This window comes from Manis javanica, chromosome X, assembly GCF_040802235.1.
Source record: "Manis javanica isolate MJ-LG chromosome X, MJ_LKY, whole genome shotgun sequence".
NCBI classification, from domain to species: domain Eukaryota; kingdom Metazoa; phylum Chordata; class Mammalia; order Pholidota; family Manidae; genus Manis; species Manis javanica.
In genome coordinates this window covers 39,476,986-39,492,801 of record NC_133174.1, presented here as the reverse complement: position 1 = coordinate 39,492,801, position 15,816 = coordinate 39,476,986, and the positions used below count along the sequence as shown (strand labels likewise).

Here is a 15,816-nt window from a genome sequence, read left to right as displayed (position 1 = left end):
TCCTATCAGGGAGTAATCCCCCCCTTTTTTCATCATTAATCTACAATTACATGAAGAACATTATGTTTACTAGGCTCTCCCCTACACCAAGTCCTCCCGCAAACCTCATTACAGTCACTGTCCATCAGCATAGCAAGATGTTTTAGAATCACTACTTGTCTTCTCTGTGTTGCTCAGCCCTCCCTTTCCCCCCACCCGCCACATTATACATGCTAATCGTAATACCCCCTTTCTTCTTCCCCACCCATATACCTCCCTACCCTCCCATTCTCCCCAGTCCCTTTCCCTTTCCCTGTTAGTCCATTCTTGGGTTCTGTGATTCTGCTGCTGTTTTGTTCCCAAAATTTTCCTTTGTTCTTTTACTCCACAGATGAGTGAAATCATTTGGTATTTGTCTTTATCCACTTGGGTTATTTCAGTAAGCATAATACCCTCTAGCTCCATCCATGTTGTTGCAAATGGTAGGATTTGTTTTCTTCTTATGGCTGAATAATATTCCATTGTGTTTATGTATCACATCTTCTTTATCCATTCATCTACTGATGGACACTTTGATTGCTTCCATTTCTTGGCTATTGTAAATAGTGCTGCAATAAACATAGGGGTGCATCTGTCTTTTTCAAACTGGAGTGCTGCATTCTTATGGTAAATTCGTAAAAGTGGAATTCCTGGGTCAAATGGTAAGTCTGTTTTGAGCATTTTGAGGAACCTCCATACTGCTTTCCACAATGGTTGAACTAATTAACATTCTCACCAGCAGTGTAGGAGGGTTCCCCTTTCTCCACAACCTCACCAACACTTGTTGTTGTTTGTCTTTTGTATGGTAGCCATCCTTACTGGTGTGAGGTGATATCTCATTATGGTTTTAATTTGCATTTCTCTGATAAGTACTGATGTGGAGCATCTTTTCATGTGTCTGTTGGCCATGTGAATTTCTGTTTTGGAGAACTGTTCAGTTCCTCTGCCCATTTTTTAATTGTATTATTTTCCTTTTGTTTGTTGAGGTGGGTGAGCTCTTTATATATTTTGGATGTCAAGCCTTTATTGAATCTGTCATTTACGAATATATTCTCCCATACTGTAGGATGCCTTTTTGTTCTATTAATGGTGTCCTTTGCTCTACAGATGCTTTTCAGCTTGATATAGTCCCACTTGTTCATTTTTGCTTTTGTTTTCCTTGCCCAGGGAGATATGTTCATGAGGAACTCACTAATGTTTATGTCCAAGAGATTTTTGCCTATATTTTTTTCTAAGACATTTATGGTTTCATGACTTACATTCAGGTCTTTGATTCATTTTGAATTTACTTTTGTGTATGGGCTTAGACAGTGATCCAGTTTCATTCTCTTACATGTAGCTGTCCAGTTTTGCCAGCACCATCTATTGAAGAGACTGTTATTTCCCCGTTGTATGTCCATGGCTCTTTTATCTAATATTAATTGACCATATATTTTTGGGTTAATATCTGGAGTCTCTAATCTGTTCCACTGGTCTGCGGCTCTGTTCTTGTGCCAGTACCAAATTGTCTTGATTACTATGGCTTTGTAGTAGAGCTTGAAGTTGGGGAGCGAGATCTCCCCCACTTTATTCTTCTTTCTCCGGATTGCTTTGGCTATTCAGAGTCTTTGGTGTTTCCATATGAATTTTTGAACTGTTTGTTCCAGTTCGTTGAAGAATGTTGTTGGTAATTTGATAGGGATTGCATCAAATCTGTATATTGCTTTGGGCAGGATGGCCATTTTGACTATATTAATTCTTCCTAGCTAAGAGCATGGGATGAGTTTCCATTTGTTATTGTCCTCTTTAATTTCTCTTAAGAGTGTGTTACAGTTTTCAGGGCATAGGTCTTTCACTTCTTTGGTTAGGTTTATTTGTAGGCATTTTACTCTTTTTGATGCAATTGTGAATTGAATTGTTTTCTATATTTCTCTTTCTATTGGTTCGTTTTTAGTGTAGAGGAAAGCCACAGATTTCTGTGTGTTAATTTTGTATCCTGCAAGTTTGCTATTTTCCTATATCAGTTCTAGTAGTTTTGGAGTGGAGTCTTTAGGGTTTTTTTATGTACAATACCATGTCATCTGCAAATAGTGACAGTTTAACTTCTTCTTTACCAATCTGGATTCCTTTTATTTCTTTGTTTTGTCTAATTGCCGTGGCTAAGACCTCCAGTACTATGTTGAATAACAGTGGGGAGAGTGGGCATCCCTGTCTTGTTCCCGATCTCAGAGGAAAAGCTTTCCACTTCTCGGTGTTCTGTATGATGTTGGCTGTGGGTTTTTCATATAAAACCTTTATTATGTTGAGCTACCTGTCATCTATACCCATTTTTCTGAAAGTTTTCATCATGAATGGATGTTGAATTTTGCTGAATGCTTTTTCAGCATCTGTGGAGATGATCATGTGGTTTTTGTCTTTCTTTTTGTTGATGTTGTGGATCATGTTGATGGATTTTTAAATGTTATACCGTCCTTGCATCCCTGGTATGAATCCCATTTGGTCGTGGCATATGATCCTTTGTATATATTTTTGAAATTGATTTGCTAATATTTTATTGAGTATTTTTACATCTACGTTTATCAGGGATATCAGTCTGTAATTTTCTTTTTTGGTGGGGTCTTTACATGGTTTTGGTATTAAGGTGATGTTAGCTTAATAGAATGAGTTTGGGAGTATTCCCTCTTCTTCTATTTTTTGGAAAAGTTTAAGGAGAATGGATTATATCTTCTCTGTATGTCTGATAAATTTCCAAGGTAAATCCATCTGGACTGCAGTTTTTTTTGCTTAGGTAGTGTTTTGATTATCACTTCAATTTCTTTGCTGGTAATTGGTTTGTTTAGATCTTGTGTTTCTTCCTTGGTCAGTCTTGGAAGGTTGTATTTTTCTAGGAAGTTGTCCATTTCTTCTAGGTTTTCCAACTTCTTAGCATATAGGTTTTCATAATAGTCTCTAATTATTCTTTGTTTTTCTCTTGGGTCCGTTGTGAGGTTTCGTTTCTTGTTTCTGATTCTGTTGATGTGTGTTGATTCTCTTTTTCTCTTAATAAGTCTGGCTAGAGGCTTATCTATTTTGTATATTTTCTCAATGAAGCAGCTCTTGGTTTCATTGATTTTTTTCTATTGTTTTATTCTTCGCAGTTTTTAAAATTTCTTCTCTGATCTTTATTATGTCCCTCCTTCTGCTGACTTTAGGCCTCATTTGTTCTTCTTTTTCCAATTTTGATAATTGTGATGTTAGACTATTCATTTGGGTTTGTTCTTCCTTCTTTAAATATGCCTGGATGGCTATATACTTTCCTCTAACAACTGCTTTCACTTCCTCCCACAGAAGTTGGGGTTTGTGTTTTTGTCATTTATTTCCATATATTGCTTGATCTCCATTTTAATTTGGTTATTGATTCATTGACTATTTAGAAGCGTGTTGTTAATCCTCCATGTGTTTGTGAGCCTTTTTGTTTTCTTTGTAGAATTTATTTCTACTTTTATACCTTTGTGATCTGAAAAGTTGGTTGGTAGAATTTGAATGTTTTGGAATTTACTGAGGCTCTTTTTGTGGCCTAGTATGTGGTCTATTCTGTAGAATTTTCCATGTGCACTTGATAAGAATGTGTATCCTGTTGATTTTGGGTATAGAGTTCTGTAGATGTCTATTAGGTCCATCTGTTCTAGTGTGTTGTTCAGTGCCTCTGTGTCCTTACTTACTTTCTGTCTGGTGGATCTGTCCTTTGGAGTGAATGGTATGTTGAAGTTTCCCAGAATGAATTCATTGCATTCTATTTCCTCCTTTAGTTCTGTTAGAATTTTTTTACATATGCTGGTGCTCCTGTGTTGGGTGCATATATATTTATAATGGTTATATCCTCTTGTTGAACTGAGCCCTTTATGATTATGTAATGTCCTTCTTTATCTCTTGTTACTTTCTTTGTTTTGAAGTCTAGTTTGTCTGATACTAGTACTGCAACACCTTTTTTTTTCTCCCTATTGTTTGCATGAAATATCTTTTCCCATCTCTTGACTTTAAGTCTGTGCATTTCTTTGGGTTTGAGGTGAGTCTCTTGTATGGAGCATATGTATGGGTCTTTTTTTTTTATCCATTCAGTGACTCTATGTATTTTGATTGGTGCATTCAGTCCATTTACATTTAGGGTGATTATCGATAGGTATGTACTTATTGCCAAACAGGCTTTAGATTCGTGGTTAACAAAGGTTCCAGTTTACTTTCCTTACTACCTAAGAGTCTAACTTAACTCACTTAGTAAGCTGTTACAAACACAATCTAAAGGTTCTTTTCTATTTCTCCTTGTTTCTCTTCCTCCTTCATTCTTTATATATTAGGTATCAAATTCTGTACTTTTTGTCTATCCCTTGATTGACTTTGGGGATAGTCAATTTAATTTTGCTTCTATCTCACAATCAGCTGCTCCCTCCTCCCTACCATTGTTTTACTACCTCTGGTGAAAGCTATCCAACCCTAGGAACACTTCCATCTATAGCTGTCCCTTCAAAATAGACTGCAGAGATGGTTTGTGGGAGGTAAACTCTCTCAATTTTTGCTTATCTGGAAATTGTTTAATCCTTCCTTCAAATTTAAATGATAATCTTTGTGGATAAAGTATTCTTGGTTCCAGGCCCTTCTGCTTCATGGTATTAAATACATCATGCCTCTCCCTTCTGGCCTGTAAGGTTTCTGCTGAGAAGTCTGATGTTAGCCTAATGGGCTTTCCTTTGTATGTGACCTTATTTCTGCCTCTGGCTGCTTTTAACAGTCTGTTCTTATCCTTGATCTTTCCCATTTTAATTATTATGTGTCTTGGTGTTGTCTTCCTTGTGTCCCTCCTTTTGGGAGTTCTGTGTGCTTCCGTGGTCTGAGTGACTATTTCCTTTCCCAGATTTGAGAAGTTTTCAGCAACTACCTCCTCAAAGACATTTTATATCCCTTTCTCTCTCTCTCCTTCTTCTTGTATCCCTATAATGCGAATATTGTTCCACTTGGATTGGTCACACAGTTCTCTCTATATTCTTTCATTTTTAGAGATCGTTTTTTGTCGCTGTGCTTCAGCTTCTTGGTGTTCCTCTTCTCTAATTTCTATTTTATTTATTATCTCCTCCACTGTAGCCAACCTGCTTTTAATATTCTCCATCGTGCTCTTCAATGATTGGATCTCTGACCTGATTTCATTCCTGAGTTCTTGGATGTCTTTCCATACCTCCATTATAGTGTTGATGATTTTTATTTTGAACTCCCTTTCAGGGAGAGTCACGAGGTCCATATCATTTAAATCTCTCTTGGGGGTTGTATTAATAATTTTACTCTTGACAAGGTTCCTTTGGTGTTTCATGTTTGTATATGGCACCCTCTAGTGACCAGAAGCTCTATTCTGGAGCTGCTCAGCCCCTGAAGCAATGTCGGGGGTCGCAGGGGAGCAGTACTGGTACCTGGGGGGAGGAAAGAGCTCTTCCCCGCCTCCTGGCTTCTGTGCCTGTCTCCACTGCCTCAGCCAGTGGGCCGGTCACACAGGTATATTTTTGTCCCAGAGCAGCTGGATATGAATCCCTGCTTTCCATAAGCAGCCAGAATCCCAGTCTCCCCAGGAACTCTGCCTGTATTAACTTTCCAGCCCAGTAGTCATGCAAGTCTCATGACAGCACCATGAAATGTAGGTTTGTGCTCCCAGAGCAGAACTCCAGAGCTAGGTATTCAGCAGTCCCAAGCCTTCCACTCCCTTCCTGCTCCGTTTTTCTTCCTCCTGTCGGTGACCTGGGGTGGGGGAGGGGCTTGGGTCCCACAGAGCCACAGCTCTTGTATGTTACCCCGTTTGGTGAGGTCTGCTCTTTTCTCCAGGTGTATGCAGTCTGACGCCATCCTGTTTCCTGTTGCTCTCTCAGGATTAGTTGCATCAATTAAATTTTCTAATTGTATCCAGTTTTAGGAGGAAGCCTGTGTCTCTTCTCTCACACCACCATCTTTAATCTAGATGGCTTATTTTTATGTCTGTCCAAGAGATATTTGCTTATGTTTTTTTCTAAGAGTTTTATGGTTTCATGACTTACATTCAGGTCTTTGATCCTTTTCGAGTTTACTTTTGTGTATGGGGTTAGACAGTGATCCAGTTTCATTCTCTTACATGTAGCTGTCCAGTTTTGCCAGCACCGTCTGTTGAGGAGACTGTCATTTCCCATTGTATGTCCATGGCTCCTTTATTGAATATTAATTGACCATATATGTTTGGGTTTATGTCTAGAGTCTAATCTGTTCCACTGGTCTGTGGCTCTGTTCTTGTGCCAGTACCAAATTGTCTTGATTACTATGGCTTTGTAGTAGAGCTTGAAGTTGGGGAGTGAGATCCCCCCAACTTTATATTTCTTTCTCTGGATTGCTTTGGCTATTCGGGATCTTTAGTGTTTCCATATGAATTTTTGAACTATTTGTTCCAGTTCGTTGAAGAATGTTTCTGGTAATTTGATAGGGATTGCATCAAATCTGTATATTGCATTGGGCAGGATGGACATTTTGACTATATTAATTCTTCCTATCCAAGAGCATGGGATGAGTTTCCATTTGTTAGTGTCCTCTTTAATTTCTCTTAAGAGTGTGTTACAGTTTTCAGGGTATAGGTCTTTCACTTCTTTGGTTAGGTTTATTTGTAGGCATTTTACTCTTTTTGATGCAATTGTGGATGGAATTGTTTTCCTGATTTCTCTTTCTATTCATTCATTGTTAGTGCATAGGAAAGCCACACATTTCTGTGTGTTAATTTTGTATCCTGCAACTTTGCTGTATTTTGATATCAGTTCTAATAGTTTTGAAGTGGAGTCTTTAGGGTTTTTTATGTACAATATCATGTCTTCTGCAAATAGTGTCAGTTTAACTTCTTCTTTACCAATCTGGATTCCTTGTATTTCTTTGTTTTGTCTAATTGCTGTGGCTAGGACCTCCAGTACTATGTTAAATAAAAGTGCGGAGAGTGGGCATCCTTGTCTTGATCCCGATCTCAGAGGAAAAGCTTTCAGCTTCTCGCTGTTCTGTGTGATGTTGGCTGTGGGTTTATCATATATGGCCTTTATTATGTTGAGGTACTTGCCCTCTATACTCATTGTGTGAGAGGTTTTATCATGAATGGATGTTGAATTTTTTTGAATGCTTTTTCAGCATCTATGGATATGATCATGTGGTTTTTATCTTTCTTTTTGTTTATATGTTGGATGATGTTGATGGATTTTCAAATGTTGTACCATCCTTGCATCCCTGGGATTAATCCCACTTGGTTGTGGTATATGATCCTTTTTATATTGAATTCGGTTTGCTACTATTTTATTGAGTATTTTTGCATCTACGTTCTTCAGGGATGTTGGTCTGTAATTTTCTTTTTTGGTGGGGTCTTTGTGTGGTTTTGGTATTAGGGTGATGTTGGCTTCATAGAGTGAGTTTGGGAGTATTCCCTCTTCTTCTATTTTTGGAAATTTTAAGGAGAATGGGTATTATATCTTCTCTGTATGTCTGATAAAAATCTAAGGTAAATTCATCTGGCCTGGGTTTTTTTCCTTAGGTAGCTTTTTGATTACCACTTCAATTTCTTTGCTGGTAATTGGTTTGTTTAGATCTTGTGTTTCTTCCTTGGTCAGTCTTGGAAGGTTGTATTCTTCTAGGAAGTTGTACATTTCTTCTAGGTTTTCCAGCTTCTTAGCATATATGTTTTCGTAATAGTCTCTAATAATTCTTTTTATTTCTGTTGGGTACATCGTGATGTGTCCTTTCTCGTTTCTGATTCTGTTGATGTGTGTTGATTCTCTTTTTCTCTTAATAAGTCTGGCTAGAGGCTTATCTATTTTGTTTATTTTTTCAAAGAACCAGCTCTTGGTTTCATTGGTTTTTTCTATTGTTTAATTCTTCTCAATTTTGTTTATTTATTCTGTGATCTTTATTTTGTCCCTCCTGCTGACTTTAGGCCTCATTTGTTCTTCTTTTTTTCAGTTTCGATAATTGTGATGTTAGAGTATTCATTTGGGATTGTTCTTCCTTCTTTAGGTATGCCTGCATTGCTATATACTTTACTCCTAAGACTGCTTTCGCTGCGTCCTGTGGAAGTTGGGGCTTTGTGTTGTTTTTGTCATTTGTTTCCATATATTCATTGTTCTCTATTTTAATTTGTTCTTTGATCCATGGATTATTTAGGAGCATGTTTTTAAGCTTCCATGTGTTTGTGAGCCTTTTTGTTTTCTTTGTACAATTTATTTCTAGTTTTATACCTTTGTGGTCTGAAAAGTTCATTGGTAGAATTTCAATCATTTGGAGTTTACTGAGGCTCTTTTTGTGGTCTTGTATGTGGTCTATTCTGGAGAATGTTCCATGTGCACTTGAAAAGAATGTGTATCCTGTTGCTTTTGGATGTAGAGTTCTATAGATGTCTGTTAGGTCCATGTGTTCTAGTGTTTTGTTCCGTGCCTCTGTGTCCTTACTTATTTTCTGTCGGGTGAATCTATCCTTTGGGGTGAGTGGTGTTTTGAAGTCTCCTAAAATGAATGCATTGCAGTCTATTTCCCTCTTTAGTTCTGGTAGTATTTGTTTCACAAATGCTGGTGCTCCTGTATTGGGTGCATATATATTTAAAATGGTTATATCCTCTTCTTGGACTGAGCCCTTTATCATTATGTAATGTCCTTATTTATCTCTTGTTACTTTCTTTGTTTTGAAGTCTATTTTGTGTGATACTAGTACTGCAACACCTGCTTTCTTCTCCCTGTTTCCATGAAATATCTTTTTCCATCCCTTGAGTTTTAGTCTGTGCATGTCTTTGGGTCTGAGGTGAGTCTCTTGTAAGTAACATATAGATGGGTCTTGCTTTTTTATCCATTCTATTACTCTTTGTCTTTTGATTGGTACATTTATTCCATTTACATTTAGGGTGACTATTGAAAGATATGTACTTATTGCCATTGCATGCTTTAGATTCATGGTTACCAAAGGTTTAAGGTTAGCTTCTTTACTATTTTGCTGTCTAACTTAACTCGCTTATTGAGGTATTATAAACATTGTCTGATGTTTCTTTATTTCTCTCCATTCTTATTCCTCCTCCTCCATTCTTTATATGTTGGGTGTTTTATTCTGTGCTCTTTTGTGTTTCCTTTGACTACTTTTGTGAGTAGTTGATTTTATGTTTTTCCTTTAGTTAGTATTTGGTTGGTCTTCTTTCTTTGCTATGATTTTATTTTCTCTGTTGACAGGTATTTAGTCTTAGGGGTGCTCCCATTTAGAACAGTACCTCTTAAATACCCTGTAGAGGTGGTTTATGGGAGGCAAATTGCCTCAACTTTTGCTTGTCTGGGAATTGTTTAATCCCTCCATATTTAAATGATAATCATGCTGGATGCAGTATTCTTGGTTCAAGGCCCTTCTGTTTCACTGCAATAAGTATATCATGCCATTCTCTCTGGCCTGTAAGGTTTCTGTTTAGAAGTCTGATGATGGCCTGATGGGTTTTCCTTTGTAGGTGACCTTTTTCCTCTCTCAGCTTCCTTTAAAACTCTGTCCTTGTCCTTGATCTTTGCCATTTTAATTATTACGTGTCTTGCTGTTGTCCTTCTTGGGTCCCTTCTGTTGGGAGTTCTGTCTACTTCCGTGGTCTGGTTGATTATTTCCTACCCCAGTTTGGGGACGTTTTCAGCAATTATTTCTTCAAAGACACTTTATATCCCTTTTTCTCTCTCTTCTTCTTCTGGTACCCCTATAGTGTGGATATTGTTCCTTTTGGATTGGTCACACAGTTCTCTTAATATTTTTTCATTCCTGGAGATCCTTTTATCTCTCTCTGCATCAGCTTCTATGTGTTCCTGTTCTCTGGTTCTATTCCATCAATGGCCTCTTGCATCTTATCCATTCAGCTTATAAATCCTTCCAGTGATTGTTTCACTTCTGTCATCTCCCTCCAGACGTCATCTCTTAGCTCTTGTATATTTCTCTGCAGCTCCATCAGCATGTTTATGATTTTTATTTTGAAATCTTTTACAGGAAGACTGGTTAGGTCTATCTCCTCAGGGGTTGACTCTTTGATCTTGGTCTGCCTCAAATTCTGCCTTTTCATGGTGATAGAGATAGTTTGTGGAGCTGGCACAAGTGACAGCTGGGAGAACTTCCCTTCTTTTCGCTTTGTGGCCTTCCTCTCCTGGGAGAACAGCGACCTCTAGTGGCTTGTGCTCTGCCCCTGTGCACAGACAGGGCTTCTGATTCTTGCCTGGCTGCTGTGGAGTTTAGCTCTGCATTTGCTGTGGCCGTGGCCTGCCTCAGGCCGCTGCTCCGATATGGCAGAGCTGCATAGGAGGGGAAGCAGCTGGGAGGCTGTTTATCTCCGTGAGGGTCCTCCAAGGTGTGCTGCTGCCCAAGGCGTTTAGGTTTCCTGAGTTCCCTGGGATTCCCAGCTGGTGGGCTACGTGTCCCAGGACGCTTCTGTCCAGCTGTGGGGTCCCTGTCCCTTTAAGACTCTCAAAAAGCACTCGGTTTTCTTTGTCCCCGGTGCGCTGGCTGCAGGGACCTGCTCATAGGCCTTACTGTCCTGTTTCCCTAGTTTTCAGCACCTACGCACTGTGTGTCTGTGCTCTGGTGTGGATGGCTAGGGCTGGGTGTTTAGCAGGCCTGCGCTCCCTTTCCCTCCCTGCTCCGACTCCTCTCCTCCTGCCGGGAGCTGGAGTTTGGGGTGCTCGGGTCCCGCTAGGCCACCGCTTGTATCTTACCCCCTTCGCGAGGCGCTGGGTTCTCAGGTGTGGATGTAGTCTGGCTGTTGTCCTGTGTCTTCTGGTCTCTCTTTTAGGAAGAGTTGTCTTTGTTGTATTTTTCAAAAATATATGTGGTTTTGGGAGGAGATTTCCGCTGCTCTGCTCACGCAGTCATTGTGGCTCTGCCCCCCCATGTGAGATTTTATCTGTGGAATGTTCCCTGTTTGCAGTGCATACAGGATGTAGGGAGAGGATAAGGTGAATCAGGGGTCATCATGGCAGATTTGTCAAGATGGCTTTACTCTTGCTCATAGACACTCTTCTTCAGATCAAATTGGTGATGAATAATTTTCTAAATAACTAATCTTCATGTAATCAAGGTCACAGTTGATTTAAAATGAAACCAAATCATTGATTGTGAAAGCTACTCTAATGGCTGAAAAATGCCTGGTTTTGCAGAACCTTCTCTTTGTCAGCCTCATTATCTTATAAGAAAAATAACAGGCTTTGCCAGTTACCAATTTAAGTTGTTTTTGAAGTGCTATTCTCAAATTATCATCTATTAACTTAGTCTCTTTCTTTTTTAAATAGTACTTATAAAGGCACTTGCAGTTTATTCTTATATGGTTGTTGTCTCTGATTAAACCTGTTGCCAATTAAATGTGTCATAAATATTTCACTGTTTAACTGCAGGTATATAAACATATATTCAGATCCTTGGACCTGTGCACATATACTGTGTCATGTGGACGTGGGCCTATTTATTTCTAACTTTAAAAAATATTATTGGGATTAGCTTTGATTTTGTCCTGCCCCTTACAGTTTGCTTACAGGGCCTTGGCAGGGAAGGAATTCACCTATAGAAGCCTTCATGTTTTGTCAACCTCCCCCACCAAACAGACATGCATGCATGCACACACCCACTTCCACCCTCACAAACATGTTAACATTTGTCAGTGGGGAATGGGAGAAGGAGTAGGAGTTTAAAGCTTAAAATGGTACAGCCAGGAATTGGAATGTAGGTGGGTTTTTCATTGAAAGCAAACCTTCTAATCCTGATCTGTCTCAGATTTATATTCTTGAAGGCTTTACCAGGACATGACATCTCCTTTGTCTTTTTCTATCATTCTATAATGGAGAGAGAAAAGTAGGGGAGACTCTGAACCAGTCATGGTCATGTGAACCACACATGACTTTGAACCATTATGACCAAATAAGAGAATGCAAGATAGAGGATTCTACCAGAATCCAGTACTAGCACTAGGAAGTCCCATACTTTCTTCTTTAAAAGGATGTGGTGGGAATCAAGAAGGGTAGCTTGTGCAGTAAGAGTGCAATGCCCTTGGGTCAGGAGACCTGCTTTCCAGGTCTGGTGCTGTAGTTTGGTGGATGTGTCACTTTAAGCAGCCCAAAGTGTATCTTTAGATGTCTCTCATATAAAATGGTCCACATAGCACCTTCACGATGGAGTTGTTGTGAGAATTGGATGGGTCAATGTATGTGAAAATACTTTGTTAACTATGAAGTAAATAGTTTAATATAACGTATAATAATACACACCTAAGTGGCATGTGATACCTTTTCAAGGTGTAGTAAAATTCCAGTTCATATCAGCAGACATGAATGGGGATGAGTGATGTAATTTATAATATATTATGAGTGTATTTTAGGTGACAGATGTGCATTCCTAATGTTTTGTTTTGGCTAGTGTCTTGAATGTGAATTTACTTAATATAGCCAAACTAACTACAGAGATGGTTACCCAAAAGAAAGCTGAGTGGCAAGGGAAAGCACATGTGGGATTAGAATTTGTTCCTGGATGTTTTACATGTATTTCACTGGTCTTACATCTCCATCTTGATGTACTCCTAGCCCTCCCTAGTTTAAGCCCTTGATGGGGCATTTTTAAGGCAGGTAGGCTCAGTTACTGATTTTTAAAAAAATCTAACTAATTTTTTCCAAAACATTGGTGTATAAATACATTAGTTAAAAAAAAAAAGACTGGGGACAATGACTGATTAAGGAAGCAAACATTATGTGTCCCTAATATGTACAAGTACCACCCTCATTTGGTGGCTCTTTGGACTGCAGGCCAGAGGACGGCTGTAGGCCTTTGGTCATACTTCATGTTGGCTGCTTTATCTAGGCTGACTTCTCTCTGTGTTCTTTCCCTGATGTTGCTCAGTGGGCATGTAGGGCTCTCCTGCCTTTTCACATTTTTAGATAGTGTTCCTGGCCCTATATTTTGTCTGTCTTCTTTGATAGTTCTGATAGTTCTGATTGTCCAATGAAAACAGGTTATGCCTTGAGGAGTAAGAACCATGGCTCAGTGTCCCAAGACCAGGGATTTTCCCTGTCAGGATATCCCACAGGCCTAATGACTTAGGAGAAGTAATCCGTGTGTGTGTGCGTGTGCCCACATGTGTATTTTTTAAGGTAACCAGTGAATGTGCATAAGCATTGAGAACATTGCAGTTTTGCCATCTTTTTCTGAATAACTGTTAGAACTTATATTGGTATAAGTATGCAAATTTATATACTTAAATACATATGTAAATTTATAAACTTGCCCATCTTCAATGGAACTACCTGTTTCTCATTTCTCCTCATTTATCTCTACTGTCCTTCTTTCCAGGATCCAAAAATTAATCCAGAAGCATATCAGGAGAAATCTCAGATGCCATGAGCAGATACTTAGGGCACTGTTTTCTGATACTGAATTAAGCAGAAAACTCCTTAGATAGCACTTCCATACTTTATTAGTTTCAAACTTATATCTGTAATAATCTCCTATAGTACCACCAGAACTAGAAATGACTAGCTGAATCATAGAGTAAAAGAGTTTGGGTTAAATCTATGAAAATGATTGGTCTGCTTACACACACACACACATACACATGCATGTGCACACACACACACAGAGGCATAATGTAATTTAATATAATCAGCCAGAGCAGTTTTGTCTGAAATTTACTAAGCCCTTGTTTGCTTGCTTAGTGATTGGTAGAAAAAAGGATATTTTAAAACCATGGTTTTATGGCTAAATAGTATTATACAGGAGTAACTTCAGTTATTACTTGATGTAATGGAAATAGTAAAGTTTCACTTTTTAGAGAATTATGTTTCTTATGTTCATTGTCAAAAATCACAATACGAATCCTGCTTTTTTGTTTTATTCAGAGACACTTTTTCAGAAATCTGGGGTCTATTCTGGCTTATGCTTTCTTAGGGACTGCTGTTTCCTGCTTCATTATTGGGTAAGTGACTCTTTGTCAAATAAGTCAATTAACACACTTGCCAAAGAGATGAGATCCACATTGTTCTAAAGAGTCCAGTATTTTTTCCCAGCTTTATTGAGATAAAATTGACACGTAACATTGTGTAAGTTTAAGGTGTACAAAGTGTTGATTTGATACATTTATAAATGGCAGAATGATTACCACCATAGCTTTCGGCCATCTTCATCCTGTCACATAGTTACCATTTCTTTTTTATGGTGAGAACATTAATATCTACTGTCTTAGCAACTTGCAAGTATATGATACAGTATCATTAGCTATAATCATCATGCTGTACATTAGATCCCCAAATTTGTCAATCTTACAACTAGAAGTTTGTACCCTTCAACAACATCTCCCCATTCCCCTCCTGCCCCCAGCCCCTGGCAACTACCAGAGTCCAGTATTTTGATATTTATGATGTTAGTAGTTACGATCTGGAGCTATATTGTCCAAATGGTAGCTCTTAGCCATGGGTGGCTATGTAAATTCAAAGTAAGATTGATTAAAATGAAGTAAAATTATACCTAGTCCTCAAATCTTAGCTTCTAATATCAATCTCTGATGAAAAGAACCAGGGCCCCTCGCAGAAATGGCTGATTCTAGGGCTGGGGCAGTAAACACACAAGAAGAGAATGGAGCACCTTGTAGTGCCAACAAACAAATAAACAAACACACACAAGGATGTGGCACGAGTCAAAGGGACACAGAGCCAACCTGAAAGTCCTCCTGATGGCCAAAGAACAAAATAAATAACATTGTGTAGGATTATCACTCAAAGTATAAAATAAATGTCTCTGAGTCTATACTGATATAAGTGGTTGTATAAATAAATGCAGGAGAAGTGACAAACCTCATGTGCAAAAGTCTTCCAAATAATTTATGTCAATACACTTCCCCTCTGGAAGATGGAAATTATCCCCTCCCCCTTTGATTGTGGACTGTGCATAGGAGACTTCTTTTCAAAGAGGACAGGATGGGAAAGAAGAAGAAAGATTAAGCTTTACAGTGGAGAAGCCTAGAAAACACTAGCTCAGCTAGGAGATTAAGATTAACACCCACAGTGATAAATCATGTAGATACGCTGTACCCGTGATACTTACAATGAGAAGGGCACTTTACCTCTGTGTCTTTCTCCCAGAAGCATATTACCTCAGTCTAATCATGAGAAAAAAATCAGACAAGTCCCAGTTGAGGGACATTCTGCAAAATACCTGACTCCTTAAATGTTGATGATGCCAGGTCATCAAAAATAAGCCAAGTCTGGGAAACTGTCACAGCCAAGAGGGGACTAAAGAGATATGACAATTAAATGTACTGTGGTGTCCTGGATGGGACCCTTGAATAGGAAAGGATATTAGGTAAAAACTAAGGAAATCTGAATAAAGTACATGTGCTAATTAAAATAGCTAGAAAGCTGGAGATAAAGGCAGGAGGGGCCTTTTATGCTGCCAATAAAGAAGGGGCTTGGACTTTGTCCTTTAAGAGAGACAAGCCATTGAAGAGTGACAGATTAGGTAACTGGCACTGGTGATGATGGGAGGCCAGCTGGGGAAAAGGCTGCCAGAGAGAAGTCTTTTGTTCTGGTCTGAGCTGGTAGCAGAGAGAATAGAGAGGAAGGTCTAGTTTTAGGAAGTATTTAAAAAGTAAATAAAAGAAGCCTTTAATGAACAACAAAAGGCAAATCAAACCTGTCTCAGAGTCACTGAATTAAAATAGAACCGCTTAAGTGCCTGGCACACAGTAGGCAAGCATTAAGTTATAGCTATGTCTTCTCAAAAGGATTCCATTCTGTAAATAGTACCTTAGCCCCTAGCTTTGTCAATCTACTGTTC

The 15,816-nt window shown here is 38.7% G+C and overlaps 1 protein-coding gene across 3 annotated transcripts in view; it reads left to right on the top strand.

The window, feature by feature from the left end:
* SLC9A7 (solute carrier family 9 member A7) overlaps nt 1-15,816 on the top strand; it is a 191,520-nt gene that overhangs the window by 90,762 nt on the left and 84,942 nt on the right. For all 3 annotated transcript variants that reach the window (XM_036996307.2, XM_036996306.2, XM_036996308.2), the window contains exon 4: nt 13,884-13,960. In XM_036996307.2, coding sequence (XP_036852202.1) covers nt 13,884-13,960 — 77 coding nt within the window. The remainder of the gene's footprint in view (nt 1-13,883; nt 13,961-15,816) is intronic.